The sequence below is a fragment of the Symphalangus syndactylus genome, chromosome 9 (assembly GCF_028878055.3).
Source record: "Symphalangus syndactylus isolate Jambi chromosome 9, NHGRI_mSymSyn1-v2.1_pri, whole genome shotgun sequence".
Lineage (NCBI taxonomy): Eukaryota > Metazoa > Chordata > Mammalia > Primates > Hylobatidae > Symphalangus > Symphalangus syndactylus.
Window position 1 is genome coordinate 43,862,145 of NC_072431.2, and position 22,679 is coordinate 43,884,823.

Sequence of the window (22,679 nt, forward strand, 5' to 3'; positions counted from 1 at the left end):
CCTGCTAGAAAAATTAGTATGTTCATCAAAGTTAACTATTATTGAAATGTATTCTTAGCTGCGTGATTGTTTTCTTGTACTCTGATTCGCTGGATGTAGACTACAGTTCTTTTTTTTTTTCATTTATCCCCCCTAGTGATCATCACCAGCATTAGGTTTAAAGCATAGTTTTACAAATGTTTGCTTTTAAAATTCCTCAGTGTTTAAGGAGTTCTTACCGAATGGTGTTACTAGACTTTTTCTAGCTGAGTAATCTTTTTTCCTTACTAACTCATGTCGGTAAATTTGTTCACAAAAGTAGAAACATTGTTCATCTATAATAAACATCTCTGAGAGCCATAGCCGTCACTAGAGCAGTGCACTTTTATGGAGATTATTCTATTTTTAGGGCTGCTGACCTTTTGCTTTTTTATTAGTTGCTATAGTGATGTTCTGAGCTCTGCTTAATAGAGCTTTACAAAAATGATGACGATCAATAAGCTTGTTAATGCTAATGTTTATATTGATGGTTCCTAGTAACACATATCAAAATAAAATTTAGTCATGTAAATGTATTCAATAGTGGAATTGCGTATTTAAAAACACATTTAAATAGATGTTTATGTAAGATGCAGGAGATTAAATGCATTCTGTGGCTTTTTTAGAAAAACTAGAATACCTTTGTGCAGACGTAAAAATATAGAGACAGTTTGAAAGATCATTGTGAAATACACAATAAAATCATTTTATAACAGCAAACTTCAGAAGTTGGAAGTACCATGGCTAATGATTACTAAAGCAAAGTGAAGTCAGATAATTCTTTTAGTACCTATTCTAAGAACACTCTAGGCCAATTTCTCCTCATATGCACCTGTATAACTACTAATGATTTCAGAGGAATTCTGAAACACTCAGGGGAAGAAAAGTTGGTAATCAGTTAAAATTCACTAGGCAAAGTAGTAGAACAGCACAGATTATGATTGTTTCTGAAGTTCACTTAACAATTTTAAATTTTTTACTTACTGATAGTAGATAAACTACTATCTTTGGCATTATAGTGAAATTTCTATCAACACATTTGTGAGGAATTTGATTCTTTTTCCTTCAGAATTAAATAATATTTGTTTTCAAACGATAGTCATGTATTTTTTGACACATTGTAGGTAAAGTGCAAGAATGTCTAAGATATTAAGCTCTTTAGCATTGTCAGTGCAAAGGAGGACATCTGGGGAATGGCGAAACTATCAAGGCCCATTATCATTGCAATTTGTTTAGATGCTAAGGTGCTGGTGTCAGGCTATTGCTTTCCAAGCGTAGTCTCCCGTTCTTTCTCTGTCCTGTGAAGAATCATCTGGAGAGGCAGTTTGCCAAAGGTTCACAGCAAGAAGATGGTAGCCCACAGGTAGAGCTGGTTTCTCTCTCTCTCGAACCTGGATTCCTCTCCTTCTCCTTGATGTTTGAGAACCTAAGTCTCCTCAATTCTGTTCCCATAGTCTATCAAATATGCTCTACGATTTATTAAAAACAAAAATCAACACCACAGTAGTAGGACAAGGGGATGAAATGGGATTGATGCAGAGGCTATCTTTAGTCAACGAAAAGGAAATGAACAATGTGTCAGTTTCAAGTGTCAAAATAACTTCTTTGAAAAAACACAGGAAATTATCTGTCATCATAGATTTTTCATGTATCACTTTTTTTCTAAATTAAAAAAAGATTTCTTAAATGCAAGATGAAGTTTAAGCAAAAAAATTGGCTTCATGTGTTTTTAAAATTAGAATCACAAATTTAATTATATCCTTATGTTACTTGGTTTCAATGATCACATTTATTTTTCTAAAATGAAAAGTCTTGTCTCTTATAGGAATACCACTAGTAGAACTTTTAGTGATTCTGTCATTTAAGAACTATTTACTGATCATCTACTATGTGTCAGGCATCTTTGTAAACACTGGACATATGGCTGGGAACAAAGCAGGCAAACTTCTTCCTCTCCCAAAGCTTGTGTCCTCTGGAGGGAATTGGGTAATCAATAAATGAGTATATGATGTGTCAGGTGGTGATCAGAGCTAGGAATTAAAATCAAGCAGGACAAGGGTCTTGAGAGTGTCCAGGGAATGGGAAGGAAGTGCTATTTTAGGTAAGGTTGTCAGCCAACACCATGGTCTCCCAACTGGCTTCTTGCATTAGGTTTCTAATTGGCCTATTCACTTTTATTCTTGCTTCTCTAGTGTCTATTCACACAGCAGCCACTCAGAATAAAAGTTAGATCGTGTCTCTCACCTACCAAAACCCTGAAACAACTTTTTAGAATAAAATTCACAGTCCTTTTCTTAATCGTTTTCATCCCACCATCACTCCCTCTCTCTTCCCTGCTTCATTTTTTTTTTTTCTGTAGCACCATTCTTTCTTGCTTTTGTGTTAAAAATCTGCTTAGTAGATGAATGAGAACATATATGACTCAAGAACAGGAATTTGGGCTCTTTCCTCACCATTGTATCTCCAGCACCTGGAATAGCAGCCACACATTGCAAGAGCCCAATAATTATTTTGGCATGAAAGAATGAATGTACATGCTTTAAAAGTGGACTGCTGTGGCCAGGCACGGTGGCTCATGCCTGTAATCCCAGCACTTTGGGAGGCTGAGGTGGGTGGATCACCTGAGGTCAGGAGTTTGAGACCAGCCTGGCCAATATGGTGAAATCCTGTCTCTATAAAAATAGGAAAATTAGTCAGGCGTGGTGGTGGGCACCTGTAATCTCAGCTGCTCAGGAGGCTGAGGCAGGAGAATGGCTTGAACCTGGGAGGTGGAGGTTGCAGTGAGCCTAGATCGCACCACTGCACTGCAGCCTGGGTGATAGAGTGAGACTCCATCTCAGAAAAACAAAAAACAAAAAACAAAAGTGTACTGCTGAATAATGGAGGGAAAATAGTAGAGAGAAAAGAGTGAAATGCTTCAGAGATCCTAAAACAGATCCCATGTGCTAGTTTCCATTATTCTAATCATATTTCTTATTGTCACCTGCCATAACCATTCCTAGCTGCAGCCTAATCTCATTTCTTTTTCTCCATCTTTGCTTATACCGCAGAGAGCCTTTACCAATGAACATAAGTGCATACTGTGTAGCTGAATATTCTGGATGTGAAATTTTGGTGATTGCAATTCCAATTCCAAAAATACTTAAAATGGGTTGATTTATGGTCATGTTCTTTCTTCTTTAAACTGTAGCATCACCAAATGCCCCAAAACTTGGACCCATGGAGCTGGCCATCATTATTACTGTGCCTGTTTGCCTCCTGTCCATAGCTGCGATGCTGGCAATATGGGTATGCCAGGGTCGACAGTGCTCCTACAGGAAGAAAAAGAGACCGAATGTGGAGGAACCACTGTCTGAGTGCAATCTGGTAAATGCTGGAAAAACCCTGAAAGATCTGATTTATGATGTGACCGCCTCTGGATCTGGCTCTGGTATGTTACCATTGTCCATTTTTTTAAAATAAGAAAACTCTTTATTTAAAAGTAAACAAAAACTTTTTAACAAAAAGGGCCCAAATATTATGAATTCTTTCTTGAAAGGATACATGGTGAGCTCTGGTATAGGAACTCCTTTTAGTACCTGAGGAAGAGAAAAACCATCGTGGCCTATAGAATAATTAAGTCTTCTCAGTTGCTTTTTGTAGCTTTAGGTGTTCAGATTCTTACATTCACTTTCCCTCAGAATTTATTTCTGAAGCAAAAAAGCAATTTCCCTTCTCTCCTCCCTGCTTCCCCCCATCATGGTTACTAACAATCACTGTTGCTTTCTTGATAATGTTTTATGGACACAAAAGAGTTAGGGTTGTAGTATTTAAGGTGTTGAGTTCTGAGGGAAAGATGTTGGTTGTACAAAGTAGTGTTCTTTGAGCACTTTTGCTTGTGGTTATGAGGATTTTCAGAATCTATAGACACCCCCTGAGATGTCTGTGAAGCTAACAGGGAACTCACCTGAAATTAAATCAAGAATATGTTCTTAAAGCAAAGAAACAGAAGATTAAAGAGAGCAGTGCAGCATTCCTGTGCTGGCTTTTGCTGGCTATGGTTACGTACATGACTCTCTTCCTCTTTAATGGAACTCCAGAACCCCAGGTAAAGCATTCAAAGTACCAGGCTGTATTATAGCCTAAATGAGCCTTTCTCACAACACAAAGCATTTGAAGGTTTTTTATTTTTATTTTTATTTTCGTTTTTTTTTTATTTTTTGGCAGGAGGTTGGGGGAGTGGGGGGACAGTTTTCCCCAGAATAACAAACTCCCTAAAATGGTAGGGGATTCCATATATATATATATATGGATATATATATATATCCAGAAATCCTGCCAGCTCATGGTTTACAGAAACATGAACAAGAGTAACCCTAGGTGAGCCACTTCAGAGGCCCCTGCATCTCTTCTTGTTTTGGAAGGATCATTAAGATAGTAGCCCAACATTTTGAAGAACTCCCTTGCCAATGGCTTTCAGGAAAACCCAGGCAGTAACAATTAACAGAGGTAGGCGACAGAGGGGTGATAACATCTCTATGTGCATCCATATTTAGCATGAAGCTGCTTTGGATTCATCAGAAAAGAAAAGCATAATCAAACCCAGATAGTTCGCTCCTTCTGGGGCAAAACCACTTGGCCTCCCACTGACAAAGTCTAAATGTTTACACCATCACTGTACGCAATAGGTAGCATCTTTCAAAGGAAGAATACTGGTAAGAAAACCCCCAAACTGCAAACTTTTAAAAACTGGAATTTAAATTAAATTGAATTATTGGCTAGACAACTGGCAACTTCCTTCCTTCCTTCCTTCCTTCCTTCCTTCCTTCCTTCCTTCCTTCCTTCCTTTCATCCTTCCTTCCTTCCATCCTTCCTTCGTCTCCTTCCTTCCTTCCTTTGTCTCCTTCCTTCCTTCGTCTCCTTCCTTCCTTCGTCTCCTTCCTTCCTTCCTTCCCTCCCTCCCTCCCTCCCTCCCTCCTTTCTTTTTCTTTCTTTCTTTCTTTCTTTCTTTCTTTCTTTCTTTCTTTCTTTCTTTCTTTCTTTCTCCCTTTCTTTCTTTCTTTCTTCTTTCTTTCTTTCTTTTTCTTTCCTTCCTTCTTTCTTTTCCTTCCTTCCTTCCTTCCTTCCTTCCTTCCTTCCTTCCTTCCCTCCTTCCTTCCTTCCTTCCTTCCCTCCTTCCTTCTCTTTCTTGCTTTCTTTTCTTTTCTTTCTTTCTTTCTTTTTTTTTTTTTTTCTCCAGATTCTCACCCTGTTACCTAGGCTGGAGTACAATGGCGCTATCTTGGCTCACTGCAACCTCTCCCTCCTGGATTCAAGTGATTCTCCTACCTGAGCCTCCTAAGTAGCTAGAATTACAGGTGTGCCCCACTATACCTGGCTACTTTTTGCATTTTTAGCAGAGATGGGGTTTCACCATGTTGGCCAGGCTGGTCTCAAACTCCTGAACTCAAGTGATCTGCCTGCCTCGGCCACCCAAAGTGCTGGGATTACAGGTGTGAGCCACTGCACCCGGCCATATTTTTCTTTAAAATTAAAACTTGTTGATATTCAATACTCTTTCATTCTTTGACTCTGACAGTTTGAGGCCCACTGTGCCCTGATTTCTTGAATATTGATAACATTCTAGGCACAGAGACCTCTGATTTATGGCAAGTTTCTTGAAACCTTATGTAATTTCTTTATAAGGTTCAAGAGGTTAAATAACTCTCTGCTTAATCCCCATCCCCCAAAACATTTTAATTTATCTGAAGATGTTAGATAAAAACGTGCATTTTGGAGCTATTCCTTAAATACATTTAAGATAACCAAAGATTTTCCTTTCAAATGAAAGTAATTCAGATTTTAATACTAGAGACTGGGATTTAGTTTGAGAAAGTAGTCATGGGCTAGGGCACAAATCAAAAATTAATGTTACATTTTCTGGTGTTTTTTGCATGTTTAAACCTAAATCTGGAATTACTGATTCTGGACTCTCTCATTTTCAGATTATTCTAAGATCTCTCATTAAAAAAAAAAAAAGTAGTAAATGTACCCAAGCATGGATGATTTCTTTAAATACCAATCTGAAAGAGCTTTAGGCATTTTTCCCCCAAAGCCAGTTGCATACATTTGGCAGTGACCAGTGGCTGAAAGTAACAGAAGACCTCCCTGCCTTTGATAATCAGAGAGTGGGTGTATCCACAGTGAGGCTTCAGTCATAAAAGCTCACCTGTAGGGAGGGGATTGGAGGAGGGGGCAGTCTGATTCCCTCTGCTTTTCTTAACTGGCCAGTAACTTTAAATGTGAGACAGTTTTGTCAGATGCTGAGGAACAAAAACTGTGAAGCGTATTCTTGACCTGGTCAGGGACAAATTTCAAAGAAATGCATAATACCTGCAAGAGGGGAAAATGGACTGATGAGAAAGGATGGTGTCCCAGATGGCTTCCAAGAAACTGGGTAGGTTGCTGCTTTTCTCTTGTGGTGTGACAATTCTGACTGATGGCAACATTATTGAAAGCTAACCTTCTACAACCCCTGTTTAAAAGATTGAAATGAACCTATAGGGAGAAGCAAAAATCCATGTATCTTCAAATGAAACGTCTAGGTGCATAACAGAAGAATTAGATTCATTTTGGTGGTTGCTTTGAAAGATACCAAAGCAAGTTTTATTGAGTTTTAATGTCTCAATTTAATTGTTGTCTCGAGTACTTTATATATTGTTGTCTTACTTTGTTCCTGATCTGCACCACCGATTATGTACTTGATTAATTTGCCGTTTGAAAGCATAAGCTTATCTAGCTCTCTATCCATTTGCTGTGTTTTGCGTAGTACTGGTTGTTGGTAGTGATGTTTCTGTGAGTGTGTATGTATATATGTGGGTAAGACTATAGGTTAGCAGGAGGAAGGGAGAGACTGAGATTGAGATTTGGCCTAATAATTGTTAGCATAACTTTTAGTGTGTGGTCAAGTAGTAAAATTGATTGTTGCCTGCAAAAACAGTCCAGGCTGGGCGCAGTGGCTCACGCCTGTAATCTCAGCACTTTGGGAGGCCAAGGCAGGTGGATCACTTGAGGTCAGGAGTTCGAGACCAGCCTGGCCAACATGGTGAAACCTCTTCTCTACTAAAAATACAAAAATTAGCCGGGTATGGTGGTGCACATCTGTAGTCCCAGCTACTCAGGAGGCTGATGTGGGAGAATCGCTTGAACCTGGGAGGTGGAGATAGTAGTGAGCTGAGCTCATGCCACTGCACTCCAGCCTGACAGGGCAAAACTCCATCTCAAAAAACAAAAAAACAAAAACAAAAACAAACCAACAAACAAAAACAGTCTTATAGTTTGCTTCTAGAGAGGAAGAGTTTGCACTGAAGATCAGTGTTTTAGTTCTAGGTCTGCCTCTCACTAGCAGCATAATCCTGGGAAAGACTTTGATTATCGAGGGGCCTCAGTTTTGCCATCTCTAAAATGATAGGGTTGAACCAGATAATTTCAAAAGAACTTTCTGCCTGTAGGGTTTTGTGACTAATTGTTGATATCTGTAACAGCAGATTTGTAGTCTGTGCTTATTTAGCCTGTGCTTATATGTTCATATGAGAACATATGAATGAACAGTGACTGGTTTTAGGTGCAGGGACCAAAGCCCCTGCAAGACAGGGTCATTGCTATGAGGGCTCCCTAGATGTCTGAGTACAAACACAGTAACTAAATGTGACTTTTCAGAATAAATATAGACTGTAACCTCTTTAACTATTTTTCCTTTGATTTTAAGAGTAATAAATATCAATTGTGGAAATTAAGAAAATGTGGAAAATTAGAAAGAAGACTATCATAACTCACCCCAGTTTCACCAAGAGAAATAACCATCATAACATTTAACATGTTTCCTTTTGAGTCTTATTTTCTGTGCATATTTTGAATAGCTAGATACACTTATATTTATAAGAATAAAATGTACTATGCTGTTTTTATTTAATATTATAGCAAAAGTATTTTTTCATGTTATTAAGTACCTCTTCATAAGCATCATCATTATTATTGGCTGTGAGTAATCCATCCTAAGATTAACATAATGTTAACCATTACTGAGCATGTAATATGCCAGATACTGTGCTAGGTGCTGAACGTGCTTATTAATTCTCATATCATCTCTATGAGATGCGTAATATTGATTATCCCCAGTTTTTCTGATGAAGAAGCTGAAAGCGCAGACAGGTGAAATAACTTGCACATGATTACCAGGTAGCAGAGCTGAAATCTGAACCCGCCTGTGCTCTTAATCTCTGCACTTTATTTCACAATTATTCCATTACCTGACACTTTTACTTATTTTATTCCGATAAATAATAAGATATTAAACATCTTGACATAAATTTTTCTACATTTTGCATTAAGTATTTGCGACAGAATTCTAGAGGTGGAGTTAGTAGTTCAAAGAATATAAGCATTATACATACATTCAAGATATATTTTCTTTGAAATTTTTTTTTGTTCCGCAGAAGATGCTCATTTGATATCTTATTTGACTATATCTTGCTTTTAGTGTAATATCATTATCTCACATGATTGTTGTATTTGATTCTTCACTTTCCAATTTCAGCTTGGTTTTGAAAAAATTCACAAATAATTATTTTGCTCTTCCAGTTGTACCAGGAACCATACATTTTATTTTAGAGGCTAACACTTCTTTTTTTTTTAATTAATTAATTTATTTTTTTTCTTTTACTCTTGTGTACTTAGTAACCTGACTGGCTGACTGGCTTTGATGGGCAAATGAAGGAGATTTGCAGCAATTCTTAGAAATCAGACATCTGCAGCAGCAGGCTATGTTCAAAAACTTTCTACTTGTGAATACGAGAAGACAAATTCATACTCATAATTTGAAGTATTTTTTTCAGCATGCTTTGACATTAAATAAGTTTGCTATAATGGTACTTATTCCTTCAAAATAGATAAAATTATTAAAGCACTTAAATGTTTGCTTTTTTTTTTTTTTTTGAGACGGAGTCTTACTCTGTCGCCCAGGCTGGAGTGCAGTGGCGCGATCTCGGGTCACTGCAAGCTCCGCCTCCCAGGTTCACGCCATTCTCCTGCCTCAGCCTCTCCAAGTAGCTGGGACTGCAGGCGCCCGCCACCACTCCCGGCTAATTTTTTGTATTTTTAGTAGAGACGGGGTTTCACCGTGGTCTCGATCTCCTGACCTCGTGATCCACCCACCTCGGCCTCCCAAAGTGCTGGGATTACAAGCGTGAGCCACCGCGCCCGGCCAAATGTTTGCTTTTTTAAAATCTGAAAACAATGATTGTTATGAGAGTTCTTTTCTGGCATTTGTGTTTAATCATCAATTCCATCATTTCTTTGGCAAGGTCTACCTCTGTTGGTTCAAAGGACAATTGCAAGGACGATTGTGCTTCAGGAAATAGTAGGAAAAGGTAGATTTGGTGAGGTGTGGCATGGAAGATGGTGTGGGGAAGATGTGGCTGTGAAAATATTCTCCTCCAGAGATGAAAGGTCTTGGTTTCGTGAGGCAGAAATTTACCAGACGGTCATGCTGCGACATGAAAACATCCTTGGTTTCATTGCTGCTGACAACAAAGGTATTTCCAATCTAATTGTGTTCAACAAGTAAAAAATGTCTAGAGCGAGACTCTGTCTCAAAAAAAAATGTTGTCTAGTATCAGATAAGAAAAAATAAATTCATCTCTTCTTTTTTTTTTTTGAGACAGAATCTGGCTCTGTCACCCAGGCTGGAGTGCAGTGGCGCAATCTCGGCTCACCGCAAGCTCTGCCTCCCGGGTTCATGCCATTCTCCTGCCTCACCCTCCCCAGTAGCTGAGACTACAGGCGCCCACCACTACGCCCGGCTGTTGTTTTTTTTTTTTGTATTTTTAGTAGAGACACGGTTTCACCGTGTTAGCAGGATGCTCTTGATCTCCTGACCTCGTAATACGCCCGCCTCGGCCTTCCAAAGTGCTGGGATTACAGGTGTGAGCCACTGCGCCCGGCTCATCTTTCGTTTTAAGAAAGTCTATATGAAAGTCTAATTTATATAAAATCCTTTCCTCTTTCCCACGGATAAATGTACATAACCATACAATGAAGCAGGGCAAATGAGTGATGGGAAATCATGATGTCCGGATAGCCAGGGTGGTGCTTAAAATGTTTGCTGACTGGTTTGGTGCAGGAACCAACTAATCAGAACAGAAGCCTCAACTGGAACAGAATCCTGGAGAACTCTGCCACGCTAGGTTTACCCATTAGTTGCTGCTTGGTCATGAAGAGATATGGAGGCATCTGGGTGTCTAGGGCAAAGGAGTATCATTGGGAGTTTTTGTTTGCTTTATTGAGACAGAGTCTCGCTATGTTGCCCAGGCTGGAGTGCAGTGGCATGATCTCAGCTCACTGCAACCTCTGCCTCCTGGGTTCAAGCGATTCTCCTGCCTCAGCCTCCCAAGTAGTCCCAAGTAGCTGGAACTACAGGTGCCTGCCACCACGCCTGGCTAATTTTTGTATTTTTAGTAGAGACAGAGTTTCTACTCTCTGCCAGTCTGGTCTTGAACTCCTGACCTCGTTATCCGCCCCCCTCGGCCTCCCAAAGTGCTGGATTTACAGGCTTGAGCCACCACCTCCTGAGCCTGGCTCAGGAGTTTTGAATAGCAGCTATTTACCAACCAGGACAGAAATATTTCAATATTTTAATAACCATTACAGACATACCAATTAATACTAGCTGAATGTTCAACTTTGTTAGGGCTGTATTTTTCATCCGTATAACAGCCTTCATCTTCAAGACTCAAATTTTCTAAAAATATTATCTCTTTTGATTGTATTAGAATGCTGGCAAGCAAGACAATTTTAGTGAACTTTTCTATTAATGTTACTTTGAGCACGATTTGTATCTTGAGGCCACCATTAACGGTGCCAAGTAGTGTTTGTTATTTTTTGAGTTTCATGGAGCAAGTCAGAGCATCAGCTTTCTGATATTTAAAATAAGTTCTCATAAAATATTGTACCTATGCTTGTATAATCACAGATTGGATATAAACTTCGTTGATTATCTATGCTTTTTCTCTTCTTTTTTACAAAATTGTTACTCATCTAACTGTTCATTAATGCCCCTAATAGGCAACAAAAGTGAGGAAAACTTGATTCAGTCAACTTTTAAACTTTAGCTCCAGTTAGTAATACTCATGAAGAACTTTGGTAGAGTCAAGACTGTAACCCCAATCTAAAAAAAGGGTTAAGACAAATTATCTATGAATGTCAAGGATCCACCATTGCCTGTGAAAATTAAGAACCTATAGTTAATTTTATCTAATATACACTTAATCATAAAAGTGTTCATTATTAATTGGATGGAAAAAGAGAAGCTTAGCATTTAGCATACATTTTGGCCATAATTATGTTTACTGATGATTTGCCATTTCTGATTTGCTAAGGAGAAATGGGGTAAAGGCAAGATGGCTAACAAAAGCAGTTCTTTCCAAATTTGTAACTACATATACTTTGAAACTATATCCAGATCACTGAGGATGAGACATTTCTCATTTAGCTGTTAAGAATGTTTTCTTTTCCCTCCTAATCTTGAGCTGAACTGCCTACTGGTTGGATTAATCAGCAATGCTGTCAAAGCAGTTATGACTGTACATGGATCATCTTCATAGGCTAGTTTAATCATGATGTTTATTGGATTATAAAATAATATGCATTGGCCAGGTACAGTGGCTCACACCTGTAATCCCAGCACTTTGGGATGCCAAGGTGGGTAGATCACCTGAGGTCAGGAGTTCGAGATTAGCCTGGCCAACATGGTGAAACCCCGTTTCTGCTAAAAGTACACACACACACACAAATTAGCTGGGCTTGGTGGCAGACGCCTGTAATCCCAGCTACTCAGGAGATGGGGGCAGGAGAATTGCTTGAACCCAGGAGGCAGAGGTTGCAGTGAGCCGAGATTGCACCACTGCACTCCAGCCTAAGCGACAGAGAGACATTCTGTCTCAAAAAAATGAATAAATAAAAAATAATAGTAATAATAATAATATGCACAAGACATGTCCTTGGTTTTCTCTTCTTGAGTTTAACCGGTCTACCTCTATCATCTCTTAACTTGTCAGTGGCTTTTTGCATGATTCCAAATGATCTCTAACTTCACTTTCATTTTTTAATTCCTTTACCTTTTGCAACATTGACAGTTTCACTCTTTAGTCAACTGTCTGACAAAAGCATTGATGTGAGAGGGCAAGATAGTCACTTGTGTCAATCAGGGAGAGAGGTGTGAGTAAGGGTTGTTTTTATATGTTGTATGTTAATGAGCTTTACCTTGTTATGTTGACTTTTAAATTCTTAGGAAATTTTATCACTACCCAGATTTGGAAATTAAATATTTGGATAACAAAGAGCTGTTGTACATACAGCATCTGGACAGATAGGTCCTTAGCAAATGTTCATTATAGATCCTTTCCCTGAGTGTCAGAACTGGTCAGGACTGCCCAGGGTTACTGTAGACATTTTATTTCAAAAGCTAAAGCTCACTCTACTAATATGTAGAAAAGTTTTAGGGTAATTTCTTTTCTGAAAGTCTTTTATAAGATGGATTAGGTTTTGGCTAAATGAGGTAAATTATTTGAAAATGTCTAGTAATTGTGTTTGGCTCTTACTATAAGCTTTTGGGGAAAATAATCAACTCTATATTTTGAAAGGTGAATAACATCAACATTTTTAGAACGTTAGAGCTTTTATGATAGAAATAATACTTTGCATAAATTTGTTATATTTCTGATCTTTATTGGTATAATTTTTCTTAAAAGCTCAGAGTAATTTATAACACACACTGAGCCTAAATGCATCTCTCAGTGGTTTCTCCTATAATGTGGTTACTATTGCCAGCAGGTATTGATAGAGAGGAAATAAGAAAGGAGTTGTTCAGTTGTTAGAATCAATCACAACCTCACAACTTTCTATTTTTATGGTGGGCACATATAACAAGTTCCAACATATCAATATCTTCAGGAATTCATTGAGAATTTTTTCTTTACTAACTTGGACTGTAAGCATTACCACTGAAGCAATTAATTTTGCTTTGTTAACAATACAGATTAAACACTGATATTTGTTAAAAGCTTTGGCTTCTTTCTCAATATGTATTTACAACAACAAAATTATATTTTCTTGTTAGATAATGGAACTTGGACTCAACTTTGGCTGGTATCTGAATATCATGAACAGGGCTCCTTATATGACTATTTGAATAGAAACATAGTGACCGTGGCTGGAATGATCAAGCTGGCGCTCTCAATTGCTAGTGGTCTGGCACACCTTCATATGGAGATTGTTGGTACACAAGGTATGTATTTCCTTTTCATTTTTTTTCCAGTTTGAATGTGAGGATAGAAGTACTTATATTTTAATTTATTAGGAATAATTAATTATTATTTCTTTAGGCTGGACATGGTGGCTTATACCCATAATCCCAGCATTTTGGTAGCCTAGGTGAGAGGATCACTTGAGGCCAGGAATTTGAGACCAGCCTGGGCAACATAGTGAGATCTCCATCTCTACCAAAAAAAAAAAATCTGGTTGTGGTGGCATGTGCCTTTAGTCCCAGCCACTTGGGAGGCTGAGGTGGGAGGATCACTTGAGCCTGAAAGGTCCAGGCTGCAGTGAGTTACGATTGCACCACTACACTCTGGTTTGGGTGACAGAGCGAGACCCTATCTCAAAAAAAAAAAAAAAAAAAAAGTAAAGAAACACTAAAGGTAATTTTTAAAGCTAAAGGTGTTGTCATGATATAGCCAACTCTCATCAGTATGCTCACTGTTTTGTATCTTATCCATGATAATATTTAAAAAAATTTATTCCTAGTGGTTCTGTCTTTGCCATTTAGCATATGTACCCAGAGATCTTGCTTTAGTGGCAAATGTCCTATATTCAGAGAATACAAATAATTTAAATGTTTACCTTTGATAATTAAAAAAGTAATTGGAAAGTATAATATGATTTTGAAAAAAATATTTGTATATCATGTACTTGAAGCTAAATAGTACCTACTGCCATTTCTATTTGTTGAGTTAAGAGGTTGGCTCTAGAGAGTCAATTAGTCTAGACAGGTCAGTGGTTCTCACATTTGAACTCATGATCTCTTTACACTCTTAAAATTATTGAGGACTACAAAGGTTTTTGTGTATGTAGCTTACATCTATTACCATTTACAATATTAGAAATTAAAATTGAGGAATTTAAAAGTACTTATTAATTTGCTTAAAATAACCAATTAAATGTTAACATAAATATTTTAAATACAATAACATTTTTTTCTAATACAAAAACTGATTAGGTGAAAATAATGGTTTTGTTTTACATTGTTGCAAATCCCTTTAATGTCTGTTTTAATGTCTAGATTTTCATACCTGTTCTTCATTCCGTCTGTTCTCATATGTTGTTTTGGTTGAAATATGTGAAGAAAAGATGGCGTCACACAGATGTGTAGTTAGAAAAGAGTTGCAAGGACCTTGGGGATCTTTTGGCTACAACTGAGAACTGCTGGTGTGGGGTAATAGAAGTTTTCAGGCTTGTTTTGTAAAATAATATTTGCCATGTTCTTATGAGCACATAGCAGTACTAATTCTTTCCCCATCTATTAAAAAATATTTACTAGTGATCTAGTCATCTAGTGCTCTAAGCAACAGAGGCATGATGAACAAAACAGCTACTGTCCTTACTCAGTTTACAGTTTACTTGGGAGAGACAGATGATTCAGCATGTACATAAATAAACAAGATAATTTAGATAGTGACAAGAGCTTTGAAGAAAACTCTTTTTGAATTAGCTCATTTTGAGCTGTCTTCAGGATGATTTCTCTTGAACAGTCTCCAGTAAAGAAAAAAATGGATATGTTCTTCTTATGCTTCATAGGTAAACCTGCTATTGCTCATCGAGACATAAAATCAAAGAATATCTTAGTGAAAAAGTGTGAAACTTGTGCCATAGCGGACTTAGGGTTGGCTGTGAAGCATGATTCAATACTGAACACTATCGACATACCTCAGAATCCTAAAGTGGGAACCAAGAGGTAAGATGACTGACTTGGGTAGCGTAGTAAGATGTGAGAGCACCCAATAAGCAAGAATGTCCTCATGTGTGTGGAAGAGGCTCAGGTCCAAATGGGAAGCCACTGGGCCCAAGAAATCCGGAAGTCTTCTCTGGATCACTGAGAAGTTAGTGGGCACAATGGTTATAAAGCAAGGAGAGTTGGCATTTTGGGCCATATGGATTGCAGCCATTTAGGTAGAGTCCAGTGGAGAGAAATGGTGGAAGAGATAGTGGTGTATTATTTTTAGTGTGCCATCTTCTGAGAATGCATTTTCCTACAAATAAGAAAAAAAGTCAGCAGTATGTAGCTCCTCCAAAGCCTTTATCTCCCATAAATGAACTGAAACTCAGGACTAGTTCTACATATTCAGGTTCTATACAACAGACACAGAATCAATATGTTGAAATAGATAGGTAGGGACTCTATATGCTAGATGCACTTATGTGCTACTATATTCCCTTATTCTTTAAATATATTATATAACAATTTATGTATTACCTATACTTATAATTAAGTCTCCCAAATTGATATGTATTAAGATAATATGAGTTTGGATACAATTCTCACTTTCAAGGAACAGAATCTCTGAAGATTAAGAATGAGCATGAAGTAACAACATATACCACACATGTGTCAGGTCAGGCCCATTAGGAATGAGATTTCTGGTGTTTTTCTTGTTATAGCCAGCCTGTGGCCATATGGCCAGCCTAGTTCCAATTCTTCTTACTTGAATTTCAGGCTCTACATTACTTTGGCAAAATTCCAGAGTTCTTAACCTTGAAATTAGAAACAACCAAAATATTTTCTTGGAGTTGTTAAAGGCCCTTGAGAGTAGAGAAATTCTAAGTTGCTATAGCTGGCCTTCAAGCTGTATTTGAGATTCCAGGACAGTGCCTGTGAATGCCTCTTGTGATTCACTGGGAGACTTTAATAAGCCCCGGGAACACTTCGGGGCAGTTTATTCACACTGGGCAGCCCTAAGGAACTTCTTTCCCCTGTACAAGAAAAGCCTAACCTTGCCCATCTGATTATCCCCACATCAGGAACCTTCAGGGAAGCCTTGGATGCTGGATTCCTTCCGAGGATCTAACGCCCTTGCAAGAACTTGGGAGGGTGTTGTATCCTCACTTCAGTATTCTGGGAAATCTCCAAAATCTCCCTAGTACAGCAAGGCTCAGTCAGGCCCATGGACTGTAGATTTCTTATACTGACTCTTGTTCAAACATGGCTATATTTTTTGGAGCAAATGTGTAATAAAATTGTTTACTGAGAGAAAGTATGGGTGGAGTGCTGCTGAGCACACTTGATGGTTGAGTCAATAATGTATTCTCTAATTTTATTCTATTATAGTGCCTCAAATCTGCCTTTTAAAATGGCATAAGCTATCTTAATTTATTAAGACTGTTTTACTGGACTGCTATAAAGTCATACACAGAATCTGAAATGTACATGTTTTTGAAGGTATATGGCTCCTGAAATGCTTGATGATACAATGAATGTGAATATCTTTGAGTCCTTCAAACGAGCTGACATCTATTCTGTTGGTCTGGTTTACTGGGAAATAGCCCGGAGGTGTTCAGTCGGAGGTAAAATTTTGGAAATATCCTTTGTGTTTGCCTTTCCTTGATACTCTGAATACAAGATGTAATATTCTATCTTTTTTCCCCAAGCACTATATTCAATCAGTTTTTTAGTATTTAAGAGAATACCTTTTGGTGATATATTTCCAGTGGCAAAAGTGGGATATCTTACATGTAATGGAGATTTTATATTGTGATTACTGCTTAGTGGGGTGACAGTTCTGATAATTTTTATTTCCATATGACACTTTATGAAGTACTTGAAAATTATTTGAGTTTGTAAACTGTAAGCTGGTATTCCTAACTTATATCCCAAATAAGTTAAATGATTTGCTGAGGCAACAGGACTTGAAGGGTTCAGTTTCTTAAGCTTTTCTTGTTTTTTTTCTTCCCTGTGATGTGATAAATACTGTGGGGTTGGATAAAGGTGTGGGAAGAGGTGGGCAAAGACAAACTTCCTACCTTTACTGCTCCCAGCAGTTTAGAACTTAATAATGCACCTGGGCGTGGTGACTCGTGCCTGTAATCCCAACACTTTGGGAGGCTGAGGCGGGCGGATCACTGAGGTCGGGAGCTCGAGACCAGCCTGACCAACTTGGAGAAACCCCGTCTCTACTAAAAATACAAAATTAGCCGGGCATGGTGGCTCATGAGCTGCGATTGTGCCATTGTACTCCAGCCTGGGCAACAAGAGCGAAACTCCGTCTAAAAGAAAAAAAAAAAAGTACTTAATAATGAGAGGAAGAATTAGGGAGGGGGAAGCCCTATAAATATGTCTGATGAAACAGTTGCATCAGTGGAGAAAAAGTTAAATGCTGGTAGAAAATGGTTTAGCGTTTCTACTTTCAAGTAAGACAGACTTAGGACTAAGCGTTGGTTTAGCAATTCCTTGAATGTCCAACTTCAGGCAAGTTACTTGTAATTTCCCCATCTGTAAAATGAAGATAATACAAAAACTTATCCCTTGGGCTTTAAGGATTTAATGAATTAATTCATGTGAATCTTTTAGTACAGAGCCAGTTCACAGTAAACATTCAATTAAAGACCTGCCATTATTAAACTATTGTCATTTTTTTGCACTTTGTATTGATGTCATTTTGCATTACATTAATCTCATTTTTAAAAAACCTTGCAGACTTTATGAAAAGCTTCTAAGGTTAAAATTATGTCTCAATGAGCAAACATACATACTTTTTCTCTTTTATTCATAGATGATATTATAAAACATTCAGGGATCTAAAACTGTTTATAGAAGCAATAGAGTTATAGTGGTGCTGAATGTGGACACTAGGGTTTGAATTACAGATTTGCCACTTACTAGCTCTATGTCTCTGAACAAATTCATAACATTCTGTGCTTCGGTTTCCTCGCCTATAAAACAGAAATAATGTTGTACCTTCTTTAGTCAGTAGTTTTGAGGACTGATCAGTTAAAACCTGTAAAGGCCTTAAGGCAATGCATGGCAAATAGCAAGATTTCAAACATGTTAATAATTCTTTATAAAAATTTCATATGGATATTAGTCTAGATTTGCTTTTAGATTTTGTCCTTAACTTTTCTTCTACTGTAAAAATGGTAATTTAGCAGACACGAATTATAGTTAGTTGTCTATGGCATGTCTTACATATTTTAAGTTAAAAGCACTGCAGTTAATTAAAAAGATTTTATAAGGGATTTCTTGGAATTTAAGTAGTATTCTAATAATTGAGGTCGTCTTTGTCTTTGAGACTCTTTAAATATTAATCTTCATGTTGAACTGTCTATCTTCAACAACCTTTGGCTTCTCCAGAACATTCTCAGGTTCAGTAGTTCTAAAGTCTAAATGTAAGAAACCCAACGTTAAAAAGATTGCCTAAAAGTTTTCAAAGAGAGAAAGCTGTTTTGTTTTGAAAAAATTATCTGTTGGAAAAATATACCTACTTCATTCACAAAGCAATGAAGCTGTGCTACAAATTTCATAATCGGAAGAAAGTAGGCATTACTTTTAATTGTATAATGGCATTTTAATTGAATAAAAATTTACATAATTTTAATAATAGAAAAATATAAAACTTATTTTATATAATTATAAAATAGAAATGTTATATATTATATAATTATAAAATTATGTTTTATATTTATATAATTATAAAATTATGTTTTATATATTATAATTTTATATAATCTTATGTAAATTTTACAGTTATGAAAACATTTATAATACAAAATTTTATAACTTTATGTAACTATTCAACTGGGTGATTTAAACTTATATCCTTGATTTTATAGTGACACATTATTTTAATAAACTTGACTTTCCAGTTCCCTGGGGTGTCACTTGTGCCTAGAGAACTTAATTGGTATTATTTAAAATAGACATCTTTGTTTATTATTTGCACATGGAAATTTATTACACAAATTTCTTACAGGAATTGTTGAGGAGTACCAATTGCCTTATTATGACATGGTGCCTTCAGATCCCTCGATAGAGGAAATGAGAAAGGTTGTTTGTGACCAGAAGTTTCGACCAAGTATCCCAAACCAGTGGCAAAGTTGTGAAGTAAGGCCATGTTTTTATCTATATTTTTCTTACTATATTTTTCAGGTGAGTATCAGGGAGACTTTTCAGAGACCATATAGTTTTTCCTTTTTAATGTAAGCATCCAATTCATTCCATATATGTAGACATATGTCTTTTTATAAGTCTTCAGAAGGATTTTTTTCCCTTTAGTGCTGTGCATGCATAATGCTAGGTTACGTGACAGTAACAAATCCTGAAATCTCAGTGGCATTCCACAAGACTTTATTTCTTGCTTACACAAACTGCTCTGCAGGTTAGGCAACTCTTCATGACAACTGTTCTCATTGCAGTAACTCAGTAATCACTCTGATTTGATCCCTGGACACATAGTTTCCAGATCTCTAGGTCAGGTGAAGAGAGGAGCTGGAGGATCACACACTGACTCTTTAATGCTTTGGCATCAGGTGACACACATCTCTTCCACTCATGGCTCTTACCAGAACTTGTCACATGGTCCCACCAAACTGCAGGGGGGCTAGGAACTGCAGGGAACATGGGTAGACTCAGTGGGTAGTTAATGTCTCTGCCACCCAGAATATTACAATTCCAATCATCTTTATATTCAATAAGTTATACCTCATCTCTAACCTGCTAAAGTTTGAACTTATTCTCTCATTAGAAAAGCTCCCTCACATCAGAGACTCCATTGTTATTTATCTCGTCATGTCCAGCAAACCAGTATTTAACCATAATGTACTAGACAAACAGTAAATTGTTATTGCAATGCTTGTTATGCCTTATGTGAAGACAGAGATTTTTTTCTAGCTCTTACAAGGAAAAAGAGTAGAAGGTGGGAAAAAGACTCTAAACCATCTAACTAGTTTCAGAACCATTCTGATACTTTAATCACTCTCATTTCAGTTATTGCTGTCTAATTTTTGCCATATTTTAATGTAATGAATGAGGTCTTTTTTAGGTGATGTCTTTTAGTCTGGCTTTGTTTTAGGGAATATTTTATATAGTTGCCTTTTTGCCTCATTTTTCTGTTCTTTCATGTTTCTCAACCCTTTTCTAATTTTATCATGTTTCTCAACCCTTTTTCTAATTTTATCTTCTCAACCCTTTTTCTAATTTCTAATTCAAAACACAAGATTTGTGTTTTGTTATTTTTATGTTTTGTGTAGATGTCTTACCTACATACTTGAGAAGCAAATTTTGAAGCATTTATAATTTAATTGAAATTAAATTAAAAACTTTCTAATATTAATAATTTATGTACATGAAACAATATAAACTTACAGTGTTTAAAGTATAATAGAATGAAAACTAGTAAATCCACTACCAGGTTTGAAAAATAGAACATTTTCAATACCTTTGAAGATTCCTTACCCCCTGAGAGGTTACTTATATTATAATCAATTATTTCTTTACTATTTTCTTGCTTTGCTTTTGAGTTTTACTATATGTATTTTTTTTAGAATATATACATACATCCAGAATAACAATATGTTGTTTACTTTTGCATATTTGTGAAACTTACATGATTGAAGTTTACTGTAGATATTCTTTTCAAAATGTTTTTACTCTCCATTATATATGTGTAGCTATAATCTATCTATTTTCATTGCTGTGTAGTATTCCATACAATAGAAGCATGTGCTATATCTATGAGGTGATGATACAGCATTTTCCTTTAGTTTTTTAATGCAATGACTTACATTTATAGATTTTCCAGTGTTAAACCAAATATACATTCTTGGAATAGACCCAACATAGTCATTTTAGTGTGATCAATTTTGTACATTCCTGATATATGCATTTTTTGTCCAGTACTTTGTTTCCGTCTTGTTTTATGTCAATCTCATGTAATAGATATTGGCCTCATTTTATACCATCATTATTTAGACTTATTCACGTTTATCATTTTCTTTGCTCAACATTTCTTCTTACCTCTCAAATCATTTTCTGACTTCCTGATGTGAATCCTTTAAAAGTATTTTATTTAATTTTTTTGGAGAAGGCCTAGTGGTTGTAAGATTTTTCAGTTTGGGGGTATCCAAAATGTCTTTATTTTGTCCTCAATCTTGAACAAATAGTTTGTCTAACCACAGAAATTTAGGTTAACTGTTATTTTCTCTAAACACCTTAAAGTTATTATTCCACTATTACCTGTCTTCCATTATTGCTATTGAGAAGTCAGCAATAATCAATCAATACATTTTTAGTTAATTTATCTTTTCTTTATGACTACTTTTAAGAACTTCTCTGTCTTCAGCATTCTGCAGTTTCTCTATGATGTCTTCAGTATAGATGTCTCTTGGTTAATCTTGCTTGGAATATTTGGACTATCTGATTCTAGTGGTTTGTGGCTTTCCTCAGTTCTGGAAAATTTGGAGTCATATTTCTTCAAATAGTTTTTCTCTCATTGTTTCTATTACTCAGTTTTGGAGAACTCATTAGATGCATGTTAGAGCTTTCATTACACTTTGCTTTTTTTATTCACTCATATTTTCTATATTTGTGTCACTTTGGTATGTATCTCTCAAGATTTATTTCTCAGTTCTTTAATTCTGCCTTCAGATATGTCTAATTTGCCATTTAACTCATCCATTGAGTTTTCTACTTTATTTTTTTATTTTTTTTGAACCTTTATTTTAGAGCATTTAGACTCTTTGTATGTGCCAAGCGTGGTTCAGTCCGTAGGGATATGCTGATGAGGGGGCCACAATCCTGTCATCATGGAACTTAGAGGGTAATGAGGAGTCAGGGCAGAGAAGTGAACAACGTATATGTTGCTCAAAGCTGGAGGGAGAATTCATGCTCTCCTGAACTCTAGTCCATGGTCCTGCATAGCTACTTTATTTATTTATTTTTTTGAGATAGAATCTTGCTCTGTTGCCCAGGCTGGAGTACAGTGGCATGATCTCAGCTTACTGCTACCTCCACCTCCCAGGTTCAAGTGATTCTCCTGCCTCAGCCTCAGGAGTAGCCGGGATTACAGGCATGCACCACCATGTTGGCCAGGCTGGTTTCAAACTCGTGACTTCAGGTGATCTACCCGCCTCGGCCTCTCAAAGTGTTGGAATTACAGGTGTGAGCCATCGCATCTGGCCAATTGTTGTATTTTTGCTATCAAGGTATTTTATTGGTACTTTTTCACTTTCTAAAACATTCTCATTTTTTACTCATATTTTGTATTTCTCTTTCCTTTAAAAAACATATTTTATATGCTTATATCATTTAATTCTAGCATCTAATGTTTTTATGGGCCAAAACTACTATTTACAATTGACTCTTGCTTATGGTACCTTTTTTCCTTATGTGTTTGTGAATTTTCATTAAGAGCTCAGGTTTACTGCAATGTTTAAAGGCACGGGCTTGTTTTTTCCTTCACCAAGAGCCAAGACTTAGGCAATTTCCATTAGAAGGACTTAGGCAATTTGCCTTAGAAGGTTTCAGGGAAATAGTCATCCTTAAATTGAGGGCTTTCTAAGCATTTTTTTTTTTTTTTTTGGGGACAGAGTCTTGCACTGTC

At 36.7% G+C, this 22,679-nt stretch overlaps 1 protein-coding gene across 4 annotated transcripts in view; it reads left to right on the top strand.

The window, feature by feature from the left end:
• Nucleotides 1–22,679, top strand: part of ACVR1C (activin A receptor type 1C) — a 97,186-nt gene that overhangs the window by 66,116 nt on the left and 8,391 nt on the right. For 2 of the 4 annotated variants that reach the window (XM_055292064.2, XM_055292065.2), the window contains exons 3-8: nucleotides 3,209–3,448; nucleotides 9,339–9,569; nucleotides 13,151–13,318; nucleotides 14,887–15,043; nucleotides 16,526–16,650; nucleotides 19,053–19,183. In XM_055292064.2, the coding sequence (XP_055148039.1) occupies nucleotides 3,209–3,448; nucleotides 9,339–9,569; nucleotides 13,151–13,318; nucleotides 14,887–15,043; nucleotides 16,526–16,650; nucleotides 19,053–19,183 (1,052 nt within the window). The remainder of the gene's footprint in view (nucleotides 1–3,208; nucleotides 3,449–9,338; nucleotides 9,570–13,150; nucleotides 13,319–14,886; nucleotides 15,044–16,525; nucleotides 16,651–19,052; nucleotides 19,184–22,679) is intronic. The other 2 variants (XM_055292066.2, XM_055292067.2) reach the window with 2 other exon arrangements.